Source organism: Nymphalis io, chromosome 5 (assembly GCF_905147045.1).
Source record: "Nymphalis io chromosome 5, ilAglIoxx1.1, whole genome shotgun sequence".
Classification (NCBI taxonomy): Eukaryota; Metazoa; Arthropoda; class Insecta; order Lepidoptera; family Nymphalidae; genus Nymphalis; species Nymphalis io.
Window position 1 is genome coordinate 8,318,323 of NC_065892.1, and position 20,124 is coordinate 8,338,446.

At 31.9% G+C, this 20,124-nt stretch overlaps 3 protein-coding genes across 3 annotated transcripts; all 3 read right to left on the reverse strand.

Annotated features, from left to right (window-relative positions):
• Window positions 1-2,352: 2,352 nt before the first annotated feature.
• On the reverse strand, window positions 2,353-3,752 carry LOC126768841 (protein THEM6-like). Its single transcript, XM_050487192.1, has 3 exons — window positions 3,501-3,752; window positions 2,837-3,051; window positions 2,353-2,661 (listed from the first exon to the last, which is right to left on the reverse strand). The coding sequence occupies exons 1-3, from the start codon at window positions 3,640-3,642 to the stop codon at window positions 2,431-2,433; spliced, it is 588 nt and encodes a 195-aa protein (XP_050343149.1). The 5' UTR covers window positions 3,643-3,752; the 3' UTR covers window positions 2,353-2,430.
• Window positions 3,753-3,920: 168 nt separating this feature from the next.
• LOC126768840 (protein THEM6-like) lies at window positions 3,921-5,995 on the reverse strand. Its single transcript, XM_050487191.1, has 3 exons — window positions 5,846-5,995; window positions 5,151-5,365; window positions 3,921-4,580 (listed from the first exon to the last, which is right to left on the reverse strand). The coding sequence occupies exons 1-3, from the start codon at window positions 5,988-5,990 to the stop codon at window positions 4,344-4,346; spliced, it is 597 nt and encodes a 198-aa protein (XP_050343148.1). The 5' UTR covers window positions 5,991-5,995; the 3' UTR covers window positions 3,921-4,343.
• A 2,124-nt stretch (window positions 5,996-8,119) lies between these two features.
• On the reverse strand, window positions 8,120-18,995 carry LOC126768384 (doublesex- and mab-3-related transcription factor dmd-4). The gene is made up of 6 exons (XM_050486409.1): window positions 18,903-18,995; window positions 16,755-16,925; window positions 10,370-10,543; window positions 9,227-9,324; window positions 8,579-8,760; window positions 8,120-8,412 (listed from the first exon to the last, which is right to left on the reverse strand). The coding sequence occupies exons 1-6, from the start codon at window positions 18,993-18,995 to the stop codon at window positions 8,120-8,122; spliced, it is 1,011 nt and encodes a 336-aa protein (XP_050342366.1).
• Window positions 18,996-20,124: the final 1,129 nt, after the last annotated feature.

The window sequence follows — 20,124 nt, forward strand, 5'->3', positions numbered from 1 at the left end:
AGTAGGTACTTAGTGGAGCCATCCCAAAGGTGCGAGCAATATTCAACGCAAAACCGTACCTGTGTTTTATACAACTGGCACAGTTGTTGTGGCGTGAAAAAACGCCGCACCAGTTTCCGTGAAGCTGTTTTTATAACAGCCTCGATGTAATCCCTTGGACTAAGGTCGCAGCGAACGTCAATCCCCAGCATCGCGATTTTGCTTTGTATCACCAGCGGAGTACCACAGAGGGAGGGAAGAGGGGAAAATGATGACTTTTTCGCTGTGAGAGCGCATACCTGTGTTTTCTTGGCATTAAACTCAACAAGATTATCAGAGCCCCTTTTGGCGATGAGTTCTAATGTCCTATCGAGTTCAATCAAATCAAACAAGATCATTCCGCCTCTCCTCGAATCCGCTCGCCCAGCCACTGCGCGTCCGTGGTATCCATCATGCACTGTACTATCGTCTTATAAATAATAGGTTATATTACCTATACTTATAAATTATTTTCCGGTAGTTCAATGATTTTTTTGTATATATAGTAAATATTTAGCAGAAATATCATATATAATCCTAAATAAGTTCAAATTTATAAGAAAAAGATTTGAGTTTGCATTTTGTATTTGTAATATTAGAACAATTTTAACAATCCTGTATAGGCATAATGAGCGGTCTCTTTAGTAGCTTAACCAAAACAAATACCGATAATTGAGAAGATTTCTGTGAGGCCGCTAAAACTGTTAAAGCTAATGGATATTTTATTATTGTTACGCGACAAGACACACACGGCACGTAGCTTAGCGCCACCAATTTAGTGCAACCGAGTAGTCATGATATTTATTATTTATTTCCTTTAATTTTATTATTTTACTGCCATATTATATCGTTATCATTGATAGTCACTCATATGCCACAAATGAAGAGAAACAAAAGAATTTCAGGGTATGAAACTAAAAAAACACTTTAAAAAGTAAATAATAATAGCAATGCCCGTTTTAAAGGAATTACTAATATTGCTATTTACTCCTAAAATTAAGCGTACCTGCAGCTTGTGTTAGGAGTGGAGACAAGAATAACTCAAGGGGTCAAGATCGGACCCGCCACTTTAACATCGCTAGGCGACCCGTAAAGCAAGCGCGAATGGAAGTTATAAGAAAAATATAAGGGTTAAGTTAATTAAAAAGATTTGTAAATGAAATTTTTAATATCAAACCCATTGAGATGGGTTCGGTAAGCGAAAGTACAAGACCAGTTTATTTAACTATAAATAAAAATTTCTTTAAGATGATCGCTTGTGTGGTCGTGTTTTTTTAGGGCGAGTTGGGCGTCAACATTATAAATTATAAAAAAAGTTTGACTACTTCTTACGCTCTCGATTATATATAGATACAATTTGATTTCAATCAAATTATATAATGATCTAAATTCAAATCTAACATCTTGTAAACATTTTTATACCTCTAAAAAAGCTATCACTTCGTCCATAAATAATTTTATATATTTTTAAAATGTACATATAAGATAATTTGATTTATTTATTATAATTAATAAACATGATTTTCCTTACGGTAGTTGTTAAACATAGTATTATCACTGCGTAAACTAATAATTAGGTAAATAATTACGGTTAGTTTAATAAGTAAGGTTCATTTATGGTTTGATTGTAATATGATTTTTCATAAAATTTCATTAAATTACTACCAACACTTTAGCTAAGAATTTAGCTGGGGTTGTTGAATATATATAACTGATAATGATATGAATGATAGAATATTAATAACTGTATTATTATTTTTTTTTTATAGAATAGGAAGGTGGACGAGCATATGGGCCACCTGATGGTAAGTGGTCACCAAACGCCCTTAGACATTGGCATTGTAAGAAATGTCAACCATCGCTTATAGCCAATGCGCCACCAACCTGGGGAACTAAGATTTTATGTCCCTTGTGCCTGTAATTACACTGGCTCACTCAGCCTTCAAACCGGAACACAACAATATCAAGTATTGCTGTTTTGCGGTAGAATATCTGATGAGTGGGTGGTACCTACCCAGACGAGCTTGCACAAAGCCCTACCACCAGTAAACACAGCGTATTTCTTAAATTATACAAATAAACTTTAAACTAAAAAAATTAGCCCTAGCATTTACTACTGTAAATTATTTAATTACGGTAAATACCTTATATCTCTTTGAAATTAACACCAAAAATTCACTTCACCCCCTACACTATTCATAATGTGCAGGTTGTGTAAACAGTAACCAAATACAGGACGACATAAGCTCCATAATACTGTAATAAGTAATATAATACTCTACTGCTAGTGTTTCTTCCCCTATAGAGTTACTAAAACTAAATAACATGCAAATCAAACAAGCTTCTGATAATTTATTTATTTATAAATTATAACTTATAAGTAGTTATAAACATTTTATTGTAGCTTAAATTTTAATCCTTCTTTCTCAGTCTGGCACTTGAGATCTCTATGGCTTGAAGCCAATGCTTAATTTCTTCTGGACATTCGGGTTTGACTTCTGCGCCTGGTATATTTTTCAAAAGTGTTTCTGAATCAATATTAATAAGATTCTGTCTCGACAACACAATAGCCCTTACGAAGCCATCGCTCAATGTTATGAACTTCTGCTCTATGAACAGAGTTTTATCTTCCCAATAAACTAGCTGTGAAAAAAATGTTATATCTATTTGTTAATGTTAAATATCGTAATCGGTATTTAGCGCACAATACAGTGTTTGTTTGAGTTCGTAAAGATCAAATAAACAAAACATATCTCTCTATATGAATAATGTATACGAATAATTTAACATAAAAAAAATAATTAATGAATCAAATCACCTTTGTTTCCACTTTGTATGCGCTAAATATGGGTATCGTTCTTCTGTAACGAATGCTTGATGCCCCTTGTAGTGCATGACCATCAACAGCTTTAATGTTCGCGTATATGCCCGTTCTGTCATAGAAATGAAATCTGGCGAAATCAAGTTCACGAACGTAACGAGCATTGTTCATATGCCTTAAAAATATATCCACATCTTGGGTCGTACAAAACCCTGTAATCATTAAATATAATTGTTAAGCAATTATAAAAGAAAAATGTCGAAACCATTATCATTGGCTAATTATTAATTTTATTGTCATCATTATATCGTTAAGCCTGCACACATTTAGCACTATACACTATTATAGTAAATTTAACATAACATACATTCTTTTACATTACATTTTACATATACATAACATATCTTGTTATAATACATATTAATGTCGCAATTCATTAACTATTTGTTGAATTTTAATAATAAACGAGCGTTGTATATTTAATAATAAATAAAAAATAAATGATACTATCAAAAACAACATTTGAATCGTTAAAAAAGTTAACCTTTTGAAAAAAATACATTTCAAAAATATGAAGTAAATAAATATTTATAAGTAAAATTAATATTATAATCAATTTACAAAAATGATGAAAAATAATTTGATCAAATAAATTACTCACCGTAAATAGTTGATGTTTCATTTATTCCAGTTTTCTTTTGGAATAATCTTCCAATGGCTATTGTGAAAGCGACTCGAATAAAGTAATTAACGTCCCAGAAAATATATAATAATGCTACTATCGTCGCTATGATACAGTACATTTTGATAAAAGTTTATCAAATTAAATACAAACAATAAAAATGTACGCCCGGCTGCAAGTATTGATGTATACTGTGAGTGGTTACACAGCTGAGTACAAGTATTCACTGACGTCACTGACCAACGGTATATAAACCGGTACGAAGTTCAAGATTGTTCTTTTTTCGTTTTAATGATTTTCACCTTAGCATAAAACAAAATCTACTATGTATCAAGATATTATACAGATATTATATACAGATTCTATATGTAGCTAATATTATATATGTAACAATAAATGTGGATATAGTATGACGATGAATTAATAAAGCATTCCTGTATTTTCGGTTTAATATCTAAAATAAAATTTTGATCTGACTTGAACCTCAGGAAAGGTCTAGTGAAATTTTTCTTTTTTAATTATTTTACCCATCACTAACCTTACTTTACAGTACCTATTAACAGCCTATTATTTGAATAACATAATATTTAGCCAAATAAAAAAATCTCTATTGCAAACTATTTGAAAAATAATCAAGTTTTACTTTAACGTCTAAAAATTGTAAAAAAATATGTACGAACTGTGTTAAAATTGAAGGAGGTACAGCTATATAATAGGTAATATTATTTAACGACTACAGATTAACGGAAATAAAATAAAAAAACTATGCTTAAACAAATACGTTATACTTCTAAAATAAATAAATAAATTATTATTAACTCTTTAAGCGTTCCTTAAGTTCGCACTAGATATTTCCATGCTTTTCAACCAATTCTGTATGTAACAGGGACATTTTGGTGCCAGTTTCGATCCTCGCAGATCTCTTAAAAGACTAGTAGTCGTTTGCTTATCTTTGCCAATTGCATATTGACGGGATACTAATAAATATCGTAATTTGCTATCAAATAATGTTACAACTTCATGTTCAAAGAATAAAGACCTCTCGTCCCAGTACACAAGCTGCAAGAAAAGTTTTAAATATCTTAAGCTAATATATACATACATAATCGTATGATACTATGTTATATTATGACTGTAATTTCATCGAAATATGTAGATTAAATTCTATTTTTAATTTGTTTGTAATTTTAACATAAATCCCCAAACACAAATTCCCAAAGAGTGAATTATCATAGGATAAATGGTACTCGTACTTGATACTTGATGATTTTTTTGTATTGAATAATTTAAGTTGGTTATGATATAATTTAAGTCTCAGTCACTCGGGTGAAATATTTTCTTATAATAATTAAAATTACATAATAATAAAAATCTTAAAATAAAAATGAGATGCAACAGCAACAGCTTATAAACTTAACGTTATAGGTACTCTGTAAGAATTTTGTATGAGCTGCTAGTTAGAACTAAGCGCTTCAACGAGATGCTGTATTTTACTAATCACATCCAAATTATTTGATGCAAGATACTCGTAGACCGTTACACTTCAGGCGTAGATGATTACAGAACTCAATTATTTGAAGCTAACGTAAATTATAGTATAATGGTAGAGCTTAGACTTAATTTACTCACCTTAGTGATAATTTTATATGGCACGAATAAGGGAACAGTATCGATAAATACGGTAAGAGTGGACCCTTGTAAGGACTTTATTCCTAATTGCTTACTTTTAAAATAAATGCCAGTTCTATCATAAAAGTGATATCTTGCAAAGTCAATTTCACGGACAAGTCTCGCTAAGCGTATGCTTTTGAAAAGAACGTCACAGTCTTGAAATGTACATAATCCTGAAAATATATAAGGTAACTATAATAATAATTTTGTTTTAAGAATAAATATACGTTAATTATTATGCTTGTGTATTAAAGACTCGATTATAGTTTAAGGAAAGACGTAGTAGAAACTATTCATTTTTTTTGTCTCTGTTTAATGCAAATAAAAATTTTATTATACTTTTTACATACCTAAGCTTATATTTGATTATAAAAACTTTAATATTACCTATGTTCATATTTACAAAATTCAATGTTAATTAAAATACTAACCTGTAATGGAAAACCTAAATATTTAAATGCACCTCATAGATGGTAAACGGTTTATTAGAAATATCTTTGAAAATAATATTATTGTATAATATTATTATATATATTTAAATATATAATTAAATATATAAAAATAATATTATTATATATATTTAAATATATATATCTTTTATTATATTAAAAATGGGTATATGAAAACAAACAATAAACGAGGTAATTTCTTACCATAAATAACTGTAATGTCACTTAAAGAATATTTTCTTTGGTAGAGTCGTCCACTGATCACGGTAAAGCATGTTCTGGTTACGTAACCCACATCACAAAACATACATATAACAATAATTGTAACTAAAATATAAATACAAACCATTTTGAATTGGTTGAGTGGCACAAAGAACCACCATGAATATATATAACATCTAAGTATTGTAAGGAAATTAATTCATAATGAATTTTAATGAGTTTGAATATTGTACCAAGTCAGGTTTGATGAATTTTGTTTTTTAAATGTACGTTCAATTTAAGTTGTATAGGATATGACTAATATTATAAACGCGAAAGTTTGTGAGGATGGATGGATGGTATACGAATGAAATTTGGGATAGGGATAGCTAACAGCTGACCCCCTTCCATTGCTAATATGTACAAATATTGTATATCCCAACCTAATCACTCACTGGCTGTTTCGACAATATAATGGCTAGCGTATATATAACGCAACATATCCCATCAATTAAAAATTCATTAATTTTTGGGAACCCTGTACCACCCATGTGACCATGTGATCCTAGTTCAAAGTCTCTGGTCTATTTAATTACGATTAGGTAATAAATGAAGACTGCAGTTGGACCTGCGCCTACGGACCTCATACATAGGACTAGCTTTGAATGACCTGGTAAGTGACGGCATTATTGATTTTAAAAGATTGTAAAAATATTAATGTTTTTTACTATCTGTCGCGAAAAATATTGTATCGAAAATGCTATAGAAATTAAAATAATCTATGTTATACGCGTGCTAATCACAAAATAGATCTTAATAAAGACATTTCATTAAAATAACTTAATTATAAATTCGATTAAAAAAAAAATCTTTGCGTAATATATTTTACTAGTTCCCACGTGCTAGACAACGAATTGCATTTCCATATTCAAACTCCACGCAAAAAAGTAGTTTCAAGAAATATGCAACTTGCAAGCCAGTAATAATATTGACATAGGGTATAGTCGTGTCGTGTGTAAGAGCCAGGAGTTAATTAATTTTATAAATAATCTTTTGTTTATCCAAAGTATTAGAACAGCGCTACAGAGATGTCCGTCTTCATTTTGAGTATTGTCACGAATTTGTTATTGTCCCAGGACTCCCAAATAGAAGCTCCCTGCGTGGAGGGTCGGAAATTATGTTTTGTTTGCTAATTTATATTAATTTATCTTCCTTTACTCTGAACAGCATCGTTTGCAATAGAGATATTAGTGCATACATATTTCTAACATTTTTCGATTATAACGGCTTAGTAATTATTTTATGAAAAAAACACCTTTAAAGTAAAACAATTACCTATTTTTATTAGGCTTAAAATAAATTATAGTCATTTCACACGATATTTTATTTATTACGTATGTAGTATATTATATACATTGGAATTACAATATGTAAAGATATATTTGGCATTAAAATATCACTTGTTCAGTTAATTAATAATAATACATGTAAATATAAAGAAATAACATTGACATTGATTATAATCTTATATAATAATAGAAGAAAATGTATAAAATTACGATTTTCTTCTAAAGCGTACCTACAAAACGATTTAAAGAAATTAAATCAAATGCGAAATGATCATTAACTTCACGAAAAAAAGCTACGAGTATAATGATTACTAATACTTCTAATAAATATAATAGCATGTAATTTAATTAATCTACCAAAATTGTACCTACTTAATTACAGACTATTCCAATGACAGACAGAGTAAAGATTAATAAAGAACTTACGGTTTTATCTATAACAGTTTTCTAACGTTTATAAGTAACCCTTATAAACGTTAGAAAATATAAGACCTTAATTTATAGAACATCATTCACTAAATCGCATGGAATATGTGAATCTGAAAATTGATTATCTCAACTCATCTACCTTTAGAATAGGCTATAGTGTAAAATGCAGAAGTACTAGAAGAATAGCCTATTTAGAAAATTTATATTATTTAAAATGTAAGTTACGTGAAATTTTAATTCTAATGTCTTAAACTAAATAATTAAGTTTTTAAGTAATCGAATTACTTGCTAAAAACTGCAGTTGTCTATACTTACTGTTTATTTTTATTTAATATGTTATACTTTTTTATTACAATATAAACAACATGGCTAGAATAACCCGGTGTCATTTACTCATCATCATAAATGTGCAAGCATATTACGTAGCATATACCTAATTACAATTAATTATTATGCAATATAACAAATTTAGAAATACAATATATCAACGAAATTAAGCTTAATGATGGCTGTTACACTGTCTGCAATCAGGTGTACAAGATGTAGGTGGGGCATGTGGATGCTGAAGCGGCAACAGTAGCGGAGCAGATAGTGTAGGAAGCGCAGGTAGAGGTACCAACCATTCCGAGCCACAAACTCGGCCCATCACTAGCGTAGGTAGTAATGGCGCTCTAGGCCCAACGGGGCGAAAAGCAGACCATCTAGTTTCTACCTCTTCTGAACTTGATACTGACTCAAATCTAAGACTCGAGCTTGAACCAATGCCAGCAGAAGTTTTGTCCCGATGGGCCTGTTAAATAATATTCAATTAGAGTCATAATCGCCATAGCTATTTCTAGCTGCAACTTATGCATAACTGCATAATTACCGAATCATTCAATGTTAAAATGATTTCAAAATATGTAAATTATTAATAATAATAGGTATAAATTTGGCAAGATAATTACTTTGGTTGTATTTTGTAAAATTAAATTCTTTACATGTATGGCGTTGCAGTGCTCAACAGCGCGGAGCAGGTCGTGATTACATCGTCGCAGCACCAGCTCCAACACAGATCGCTTCTTCCCGGGAAACAGCTTACGTAACATCTCCAACCCCGCAGAACTCACGCTGCTTGTACTTTCGTCATTCGAATCGATGCTGTATTATAAACATTTTATATACAATAACATATATCATTTTAATATTTATAATGATGTTTTTGTGATATGAGAATTATAATGGCATTTTCAAGTTTAAGTATTTCTTTTCATTTTCTATACTTAGTGCCAATGTATGTGGGCTAAGCCTGTAACCACGCTCAATAGAACTAGGCCGATAGTGTGACTGTTTTAAAACAAGTCACTCACTACAGCACTCGTTTTATGAATATAAATAACTATTACGCAAAAAGTAGATCGAAAAGAGATTAATAAGTGAGTGATTACACATGCAAGAAATTAATAACTGCAGGAATTGACTAAAAATAGTGAGGAATGACACCACCACAACACCACAAACGAATGATGATGATGACATTCTTTTATATAATTATAAGAAAGCAACAAGTTATTTATTAAACTTATTTAAGTAAGCAATTGCTTATAAAAACAATTTAATATTATACCATGATCGCGTCGCTATATTAGCGTTTCCGACGGAATCGGGGGTCACACTGCAGCAGTCCGGCAGAGAATCACTCGTCTCGCTATCGATGTGTATAGGCTAAAATAAAAAATTGGTAATAAAATGTATTTAATTATAAATAAAAATATTTGTAAATGGTGTTTTTGAAAACATTAATCGAAATTCTTTTAAAATTAACTGACAGTAAGACTGAGATAAGGCCTTCTCTCGTGTAAGGAGCTTGTTTTGGTAGAACATTAAAATAAGCAAGAACAACACAGATATTTTCACATACTGGTGGTAGAGCTTTGTGCAAGCTCGTCTGGGTAAGTACCACCCATTCATCAGATATTCTACCGAAAAACAGCAGTACTTGGTATTGTTGTGTTCCGGTTTGAAGGGTGAGTGAGTCAGTGTAATCCCAGGCACAAGGGACATAACATCTTAGTTCCTAAGGTTGGCGGCGCATTGGTGATGTAAGCGATGGTTAACTTTTCTTACAATGCCAATATCTATGGGCGTTGGTGACCACTTTCAGGTGGCCCATATGCTCGTCCGCCTTCCTATTATATATATATATATATACATATATATATTTATATATATTTCTTTAGAATTAATTGTAATGTGTATATTACTTTTGTTTAGACAAATGTCAAAAACAACGAAGGTCGTCATTTAGTAGGCACCCCAATTATAACAAACTTAAAATTGTTGAAAAAATAAAGAAACATTTAATTTTAAAAAAACACTAAAATTATATGATATCACGATATCCTATTAAATCCAATATTAATTTTTGAAGCATTTTACATTCTTATGTTAACTAATCATTAACATAATAACTACTGGCAGTAGGTAGATATTGTAATGTGGTCGTCACATTTTAATGGTATTTTGTCATAAATAAGTCAATAGTTCGTAGTAAAATTGCATATGAGCTACATCATGGTTTTAAATCATCATAATAATATCAACCATGTGTAACAAAGTATTTAACATTAACTTTTATAAATATTCTTCAAGTTTTATTTTTACCTATTTGTTTTCTAAACTCGCTTGCTTAAATGCTTGAGATCATTTTCTTAAAACAAACCACAGTTGCTATTTGCATGACTTACAAGAGTTGTTTTTTTATACTTACAGTTTGATCATCGACAGCAGAATCTGGTTCAGGACCAGGACTAGGACAGGGGCCCGTAACACGCATACCATATATACGACCGGGTGGTAAAGCCTCCATTGCTGTTCCACTCTCAACCGAAGCTAAGTGCAAAGCTATTTTATCTTCAGCGGCTTGCTGTCTTTTTAAAGCGACCTACAAATAATTAATTTGTCTTTTATTTATCACATTATGTATATACCTATATACCAAAAAAATAGCAATGTTGTCGTACTGTAAAAAATAGACCTTTAGTCTTCAATTTGTATATTTTGTCATGACATTGAACGATTGGTAAACTGATATATAAATTAATTTAGTGGAAAATCAATGTCAAACAGACATTGTTTGTATTTGATGAACGGTCACCCAAGGGATCAAGACCATTACACCCGGGGCGAACGCGGGCTCATTGGAAATAAAAACAAAACTCGATCCCTACAAATCAAATAAATACTGATGAAGAATACAAATTGTTTAAAAATAAGACTCATCGTAATACAAATAATCGCAGCAATTCAGTTTTATATTCACACTAAAATAAATTTGAATAGAATATGAAAGTATAAATATAAGAAAATGTAGGCAATGGCGTAAAATAAGTTATACCTTAAAATATTTTCAGATTTATCACCTTAGCAAAGAAAATTCTTACGAGATTTGCAAAACCGACTCAATTCATTAAGAGCTAATATTGAAGCCAATAGAGATAAAAATTTAAATGAATTTAATACGCTCAGAAAATCGGGATAAAAGTGGTAGGACATCGACAGCGATGCATTACTGTTCAAACCGATCGATGTTTCATCCGGCATCCACAGTAAACATGTGCCACTTGTTTAAATAAACCCAGCAGCGCATTAGCTGGTCTCGATTTCACTACATTAAAACACATTAACGCCTTAACATTGCATGTTATTTCTGAATTAGGTAACTGATATGTTTTGACTCTTTTTGGATCGCTTTAAAATTATATGAACCACCTATATCTAGGACCCCACATGTTGTAATATTAATAATTTTTTGTTAGAATATACACAACATTTATTATAATAGTTATTTTTGTGTAACCCATGCGTGTTGTCGTTAAAAAGAGTAAAAAAAGAAAGTATTATAACAGATTGTGTATGTATTCTACCACGCTGCTCCAATGCGGGTTGGGGTATACACATGTGGCAGAATTTCTGTGAAATTAAGCACATGAAAATACAGTGGTGCCTGCCTGGGCTTGAACCCGCAGTCATCGGTTAAGATTGACACGTTTTAATCACTAGGCCATCTTTGCTAATCGTGATTTTTTCTTTACTTCTTGGATTCTATTTTATTTCGCATGTTTCAATTTATTTTCAATAGATAATAAAAATCTGTTAAAAACAATCTAATGAATTTTAGCTAACACAAATATTTTTTGTAAATAAATAATCCAAACTATCTACTTTTGTGTAACAGTAAAAAAAAAGTCTACCAAATTTTTCTTTTGTAAGTCTGCCGAATTACTTTAAAGGAAAGAATAAAATAAAACAAAAAGTGTCTTTATATGATTAATGAGTAATATTTAATTTGTATATAGAAATAATTTATAAAACATTTTAACATAGTTGATAATATCAATCAATCTTTGAAGACGTTAATCTTATTTTCAACTTCAGCGCCGGTCCAGAGATAAAGCAAAAGAAGCAGTCGTACTAGGTGCCAGTAGGGGACAATGAAAATGATAATATGAAAGATGAAACATGAAAGGCTATGTCAAAAGTTCCAATATTGTGAGGAAATAAAAAGCGCGGAAAGATATTATCGATCTATATTGAGGGCTATGGTCTAAGCTGGGCATCTTCTATTTTGCTTTTTTTTTAATAATAAGTAACTTTATTCACCAATTTGTTTTTGTACAAAACCAAATTGCTACCTACAAAATAAAGTATTTCTAAATTTAAACTAATGAAAAAGAGTATAAAAATAAGTATATAATAAAATAACTATAAAAATTAATAAATAATATTATAACGACACAAAATAACATTTAAAATTATAATATCTAAAATTGTATAAAAATAAAGTACTTATTATGATAATAATTGTTAAATATACAATGTTCCTTAGCATTATTTTCACGTTAATGACGTCATTTTAACATAAATAACCAGCAATAAATACCCAGCAAATAATATTATAATACTACTATATAATAATAATATTAACTGAATTATATTAATAAGATCTTATAACAAATAGAAACCGGTAAAGTTCGAATGAGGCTCATGTGAAGGATGCGTACTATCACAATTTGTAAAGTATAAAACAAAAAATTATAACACCACATTTAAAAATAAAAACATCTGCAATTTCATGCTTGTCCCAAATACATAAAAAACATACTATATACTTTTATAGTGACTTAAATATCTTTTAAAACTGCAGATTAAAATTAATTTGTATTTCTCATAACGAATCCTCATAATTGGTATAACACATGAGACCTTTTTGTCGTCTCAAAATCAACTTCAAGATTCGAAAATCGTTAATAAATGCTATGCATTCCTTGGATTGGACCACAGAACTCTATATATGATAATCTAGATTAATTATAAAGTGATTTTTTTCTAATAGATTTTGGTAAGATAGGCTGTGTCTGACAGACAAACAGACACAAGATTAATTTTATAAGGGTTTCGTTTTTTCTTCGAATGTATGAATCCCTCAAAAGTTATCCTCCCTCAATATGTAGTAAATCCTTACAACATTTCGTATAACACATTAAATATTTTATCGATATCCATACAATTAATACATTAAGTGTCAATAATACGCCAGTCGTAGTTGTTTAAATCGGCAAAGAAATATCGGTTGAATCGATTCATTTTATAACTCATTTGAACATACTAAGTTTACAATATCTCTTATTAATCACTTTACTAATATATCTGCTTTAAGACAAAAAAGGTTCTTACAAAAATGAAAAAAAAAATCTTATCTATAAGGTCATGTTCAATAGGCATGTCGTGCCGGGACCGATATACGTCGAGGGGAAACCTCTCGAAGTTGTTCCTACCGACTTGTATTATCTGTCCTAGGTAGGTATATTCACTAACAACTTCGAAAAGGAAGCCGATCGAAGAATTCGCTTGGAATGGGCAGCATTTGGCAACCTTCGTCAAGTCCTCAAGCCGTCTATACCGCAATGTTTGAAGACGAAAGTCTTCAACCAATGCGTCTTACCTACCATGACATACGGTGCCGAAACGTGGACACTAACTGCGGGACTAGTCCACAAATTCAAAGTCGCTCAGCGTGCTATGGAGCGAGCTATGCTCGGAGTATCTTTGAAGGATAAGATCAGAAATGAGATTATCCGGAAAAGAACCGGAGTCACCGACATAGCTTGCAAAATTAGCAGGCTGAAGTGGCAGTGGGCTGGTCACGTATGTCGTAGGACCGATGGCCGTTGGAGCAGACGAGTCCTAGAGTGGAGACCGCGAATCGGCAAGCGCAGCGTAGGGCGCCCTCCAGCCAGGTGGACCGACGACCTTAAGAAGGTGGCGGGCACCAACTGGATGCGGAAGGCGGAGGACAGGGAGCTTTGGCGCACCTTGGAAGAGGCCTATGTTCAGCAGTGGACAACGATTGGCTGTTGATTGATTGATTGATAAGTAGTGGAAACTATCGTACCGATACCCTATTCCAATCAAGAGTAGAGGAGTAAAGTAAAAATTGCATGCGATTTTCTGCTGTATTTCGCACTATAAACAGATCTTGAGTAATTTACCTTTATTTAAAATATAACACTATTCCACTTAACTACTTATAACCACATTTATTTATTTTTCGAAGTTCCGAATACAACTTCGCGGACATTGAAAACACCATTTTTTCGCGAAACCATAGTGAATATCATATTATTATTTATCATTACATATTATGAATATTCAAGATCTCGACCAATGATATCGCGTCAATTGATACCGGTGATTAATGATATAGGTGTCACTGTTGTTTATTTAATTGGAATAGGCTATAGGTGGGTCCGGTTTTAAGTCCATTTTTGTTTTAAAAAAACAATAATGGTAGTGTTCAGACTTGTCAAATAGGAAATATGAAAATAGCAGCAATTTAACTATTTAATACATTTATAAAATCAGCTGACAATTAAGTAATCTGTATAGGAACAAACACCGCTAAAACAAGGAAGGAAATATGTTCAAAATACAAAAGTACTGTACGTTGGACGTAGTTATACTTTGGACAAATGAAAATAAGCACATGCAGTTGCTGTAAAGGGTTAATTTGCACTAGTGACTACAATAAAATTAGCCGTACGTATCCACACGTTTAATAACCAATGAACACTAAGGAAAATAGCAAAATTAAAATCATTTAGGTATTACAAACAGTATCACAATAGTATAATAACACTTTAAACCTTATATCATAAGGTTTTTTCTTACTTAAACAACTAAGTTAATTTCTATTAAAAAGTAATAAAATCATAATCAACAAGCTTAACATTTTTTGCAACATATGCCAGTTTCCAAGGTACTTAGTTAGGGGGGCAAGATACAACATCGTAAAAATTTATTTTAACAAACTTCATGAACACGCTTAAAATTGACATAACCTCCAACGTATACCATCTTATACCTAATTACACGTACATATATTTTAGTGCAAAGAATAGTTTTTAAACAAATTTAGGTACTATAGATGCTTCATACATAGAGTGCAAATAACAAATACTATCTCGTTGGTTCAGTGGCTTGATGTAAGGCCGCTGACCCGGAGGTCCTGGGTTCAATTCCCAGGTCGGGCTAATAAAAAGTTATTGGGTTTTTCTGTCTGAAAATTCTCAGTAGCAGCCCGGAGTCTGGAAGTTGGAAGTGTGTGGCACTCCCGTACCTCGGAAAGCACGTAAAGCCGTTGGTCCTGCGCCTGAACTCTTTCCGGTCGTGTCGGATTGCCGTCCCATCGGATTATGAGAGTGAGGGAAGAGAGAGTGCACCTGTTTTTGCGCACACACTTGTACACTATAATATCTCCTGTGTAGTTGGCTAATCTCTCTTGAGATTGGCCGCCGTGGCCGTAATCGGTCTGGAGGACATTAAATAACAAATTAGCTTTTTGTTGTCATGGATACGGCGCCGACGAATCACAAGTACAAGTACAATTACAATTTATCCTTTTTTTTAAATATAAGTTAAAAGTAATGTTATCAAATGTCATAATTCAATAAAGCACTCCCGCTTTCTGTAACGAGTTTTTTTAAACACAATTTTAATTTCCGAAATTATCTACTGCTAAAATTATTATTAAAGCAACAAAAATCATTTACGGAAAATAATAAAAAAATAATTTTATATTCTTCATTATTATAAGTAAAAATAGGTACCATCCTCTTACAACCCGGGTTCCTTCAAACGAGGCGTGAAGAGGCATCTTGCGGGCCGGCAAGGCGAAGGCGGCTAGTGCAGAACGTTTTTCCCGTCTGTACTGGCCGTCGTCGCGTTTAATTTTTTATAGTAGTTTTTTTTTATATTCGCCCGGAGGGCAAATGACTCTACTACCACTTACCATCAGGTGGAGTAGAGTCATTTGCCCTCCGGGCAAATAAAAAAAAAAAAAAAAACTACTATGAAAAATTAAGATGTGTATCTACGAATGCCCCATACAAAGTTATAGTTTCTTACTGTGGTTAAAGGTCGGGTATTTTAATAGTTATTACGTACATACATCCGTAATAACTATTAAAATACCTATAAAACATTATAAAATCTGACTTTATGAAAAATAAAAGATAACAAATCAACATAATTATAATAAAGATACTATATTTTTAGACCTATCGAATTAAACGAACGATAAATTTACCTCGATTTATGCGTTAGTTCCTAATCCTTATCAAAATATATATTATATGTAAATATTAAATAGCGTAGTAATTTTAATCACATTTCGTTGGATATTTATTTATTTTTAAGAAATTTCATTTTAAAGAAAGCTCTTTTATAAATAAACTTGGATCAAGAATCACGAATTTAAGCTGTATATGTACCTATATTATAGATGTGACTTACCGTATTGCTTAAAATATTAAATTATATATGTACGTAGGTATTGAATAAAATATATAGTAATTCAAAAAAAATATGTAAAAATGGAAACTATATTTTAGATAAGTACCTATGTAACATTCAATTAATTAAAAAAATATAAAAAATGAAACGACAAAATTCTATAGGAATGACATCTCGGAAGCACAGAATATTTTGATAAATAGGTAAGTCAACCAAGTAGGTAACATACAAATAATCCTTTTATCTAGCAATTGGAATAAAACAGGAAATAAGATAATACAATGATTTAGAACTAAACTCACCTGAGCAGCCATGATCCTTTGTCTCTCCTTTATCAATCCGCACTTGGGGCACTGACAATCTCGATAGGCACATGCCTTTTTGTGGCCACGTAGACTAGATATAAGACCATGATTTCGACACCGAGCACATTTCGGTACACGGGCCCGACCGTTATTCATTTTTAGATAGCACTGTTATTTTACGTAAATTATGTTTAAGCAAAAACAGAACTTTAGAAAGAATGCATTAATTTGCAAATATGAACAACTTAATAAAACACACTATATAATTATATATTTTTTGAAGTAAAAATAATATCATTCCAAAAAAAAATAAAATTAATTTATAAAAATTTCGTTAATAAAAAAAGTAACTAACATTGTATCCAGTTTAGCATATGTCACAGATTTTAAAAATTACCAAGATCGACCGCCCACACAACACTCCTCCCTGAAACTATCGATAAGCTTTGATTGTTTACTCGAAAACGTTAAGATGGAAGGCGTCGCTACAAATTACTCGTATCTTTAGCCGGCATATAATCCTCAACTCCATACTATAGATAATAGAGTCAAATTCCTGAAACCGATGCAGCATCCCGTTCCTTCTTATCCGCCCCCGCACGAATTTTAGCCAATCAGATTCTCCTAACAACCCTATTGGTTACAATAGGTTGTTGGCACAACAACGGAAACTACAGTGTAGCTTTTGGCTTGTATTTCACGTATAAAAGCAACAAAAAGCTATATGATAATATAATTATACTTACATAGGTATATCAATCTTTTGTATAAAGAATGTTGGTAAATAAAGAAATATCAGGAAATTTTCGCATAACATTTAGTTACAAAAAATGGTAGATAGATAGGTACACAAAGATATGCTTATAGCCTCTATATCTATGTAACTATATAGAGATATTGGTTTGTCATAATGATCGAAAGTAAGTCGAGTAATATCGAATTAGCAATGGACTATTACCTATTGAACATCGACGGACCCTCAATTAAACTAAAGCAATTTATTTTGAGCATACTCATTCGAAAAACATTTTTTAAGATACGACGTACCTATTAGTGCCTATATACATCATAATAAGATATAGATATATTTTATTTATTATTATATGCAGTCATATACAGGTGGTACATTACTGCATGAATGCATGAAATAATATGATGAATAGATCCTCATATCCTATGAGGTATTCCTTACGCCGTTGGTTGCCTGGAATAGATCGCTATGTAGCGATAAGGTCGCCAAAGTTGTATATTTTTTATTTGCACAAATTATGTAAAGGCACTTTTAAGACCTTTGTCTAATGTCTAATCTAACCTAATGTCATAATGCCAGAGGTCTCTTCCAGTCAAACCAAAGTTGAACAGAGCTTAGGTAAATAGTACAAAGAATACATAGTAAAACAAAAATATAAATAGTATTTTACTATACTACACGAAGAGACAAATACACATTATATATTCAAGCTTAAATATAGGTGAAGGTGACATAAGTGAACGAACAGGAGAAAAGAAAAGGAAAAACAACAACGTATGAACTCTGACAACACAAAGGGAAAACTAAATGAAGAAAGAAATAACGTATACAGGTTTGTGTAGGTTAGACGGAAAAAAGACTTAACATTACTTTTAAATAACATCTCAGTGGTCGCTTTTATATCAATAGGAATGTTGACAACTTGTTATCAACAGAACGAAGTTTGCAGTTATGGACGTCACTGCAGGACGTTAAATTTACTTCTTATGTATTCTGAAGGTCCTGGATCATTTATTCCTATGTAACGATAAGGTCCCCAAAGTTGAATGTTTTTACCGCTACCTCTTAAATAAATTTAAACCATCCCTGCATTTGGGACATTGTAAAAAAGAACATATTTATATAAAAAAAAAAAACTAAAACGGGAAGGTAATAATGATAACAATAGGTATATCAATAATCAAATGTATATTTATATCTTAATACTTTTCCAATTCACAACTGTTATTTTCCGTTGTCATGACCACATCATCTCATCCGTTATTTTGGTTGCCATAGCAACATTTTTGTACAAAACCGAATGACGTTCCGAAATGAGCCGATCGGGTATTAAGTTCTGTTATCACTTGAACGTGACGCCAGTAATGGTTACAGGTGGGTTTGGTGGACAGTACCGGCTTTAAGTGTCGTGGCATGACATGGCTTGGCTTGGCTTGTCTCGTCTCAGCATGTGGCGTGGCGATATGTAGCGTGGCATTATGCGGCATGACGTTACAAAACAAATAAAAAATCACTGATAAGATTGCATGTATGGTAAACATTTTTTTACCGCCACCTGTGAAATGTCGCCCCCGCCAAAGTGCCGCCCCCCTTGCTACGTTACTGCATGTACTTTTCGGATATTTGTACGTATATGTGACAGAATTTTATTCGATCTATGCATGTTTCCTAACGATGTTTCCCATCACCGACGAACACGAGACACTAAAATCCATATATTTTATCCAATGGTCAATACTTTTTTTTTTTTATAGAATAGGAAGGCGGACGAGCATATGGGCCACCTGATGGTAAGTGGTCACCAACGCTCTTAGACATTGGCATTGTTAGAAATGTCAACCATCGCTTACATATCCAATGCGCCACCAACCTTGGGAACTAAGATTTTATGTCCCTTGTGCCTGTAATTACACTGGCTCACTCACCCTTCAAACTGGAACACAACAATATCAAGTATTGCTGTTTTGCGGTAGAATATCTGATGAGTGGGTGGTACCTACCCAGACGAGCTTTTTATAACTTAATGAGCGTACACATTTTTTGTAATCTGACTACATCAACATTTCACATGGCACAGACAATACGTATTTGAATAGTATATGATTCATATTCGACAATATACCTAAGAGTCATAGTCATCAAATTAAATTAGGATCAGGTACAGCCCTAAGATCAACAATCAAAGACATTTTATCTCGCCTTTGTCCTTGTTAATATTATGATTAAGAAAATAACTTTCTGTCTGTTACTTTTTCACGATTAAGATAAGCGAGAAGGGAATTGTAAGATCTACAAAATGCTTTAGGATTCTAACTGGACTAAACTCTTTTGATGATCTTGAGGATAGCTTAAAAGCCTGCAGGTCCTGAGACATGTAGCCCTAAGTTCAAATCCAGAGTCATTGCAATAAAAGTTATTGGATTTCTTTCTCAGAAAAATCTCAATTACTGAGTTTAGAAATTGACAGAGTTAATCAGTATCCATGGAAATTGGCTACTGTGAGCTTTAGCTCCAATTTATTGTATTAAGACCAATTTATTGGTCTGGCTAAAATAATTTCATATTCATAATGCAAAAATCAACAAAATAAACTAAGTAAATAAAAACATGGGCAGT

Bases quoted from the DNA above. Each gene is read 5' to 3' on its own strand.
- LOC126768841 (XM_050487192.1), bottom strand. From the start codon at position 3,642: ATGTACTGTATCATAGCGACGATAGTAGCATTATTATATATTTTCTGG. The intron at 3,052-3,500 runs GTGAGTAATTTA...TAATGATTACAG, and splicing joins TGAAACATCAACTATTTACG to GGTTTTGTACGACCCAAGAT. The intron at 2,662-2,836 runs GTGATTTGATTC...TTTTTTTCACAG, and splicing joins CATACAAAGTGGAAACAAAG to CTAGTTTATTGGGAAGATAA.
- LOC126768840 (XM_050487191.1), bottom strand. From the start codon at position 5,990: ATGGTTTGTATTTATATTTTAGTTACAATTATTGTTATATGTATGTTT. The intron at 5,366-5,845 runs GTAAGAAATTAC...ATATATTTTCAG, and splicing joins TGACATTACAGTTATTTATG to GATTATGTACATTTCAAGAC. The intron at 4,581-5,150 runs GTGAGTAAATTA...CTTTTCTTGCAG, and splicing joins CATATAAAATTATCACTAAG to CTTGTGTACTGGGACGAGAG.
- LOC126768384 (XM_050486409.1), bottom strand. From the start codon at position 18,995: ATGCCGCATAATGCCACGCTACATATCGCCACGCCACATGCTGAGACG. The intron at 8,761-9,226 runs GTATAATATTAA...TTTATAATACAG, and splicing joins AATATAGCGACGCGATCATG to CATCGATTCGAATGACGAAA. The intron at 8,413-8,578 runs ATACAACCAAAG...ATATTATTTAAC, and splicing joins AAAGAATTTAATTTTACAAA to AGGCCCATCGGGACAAAACT.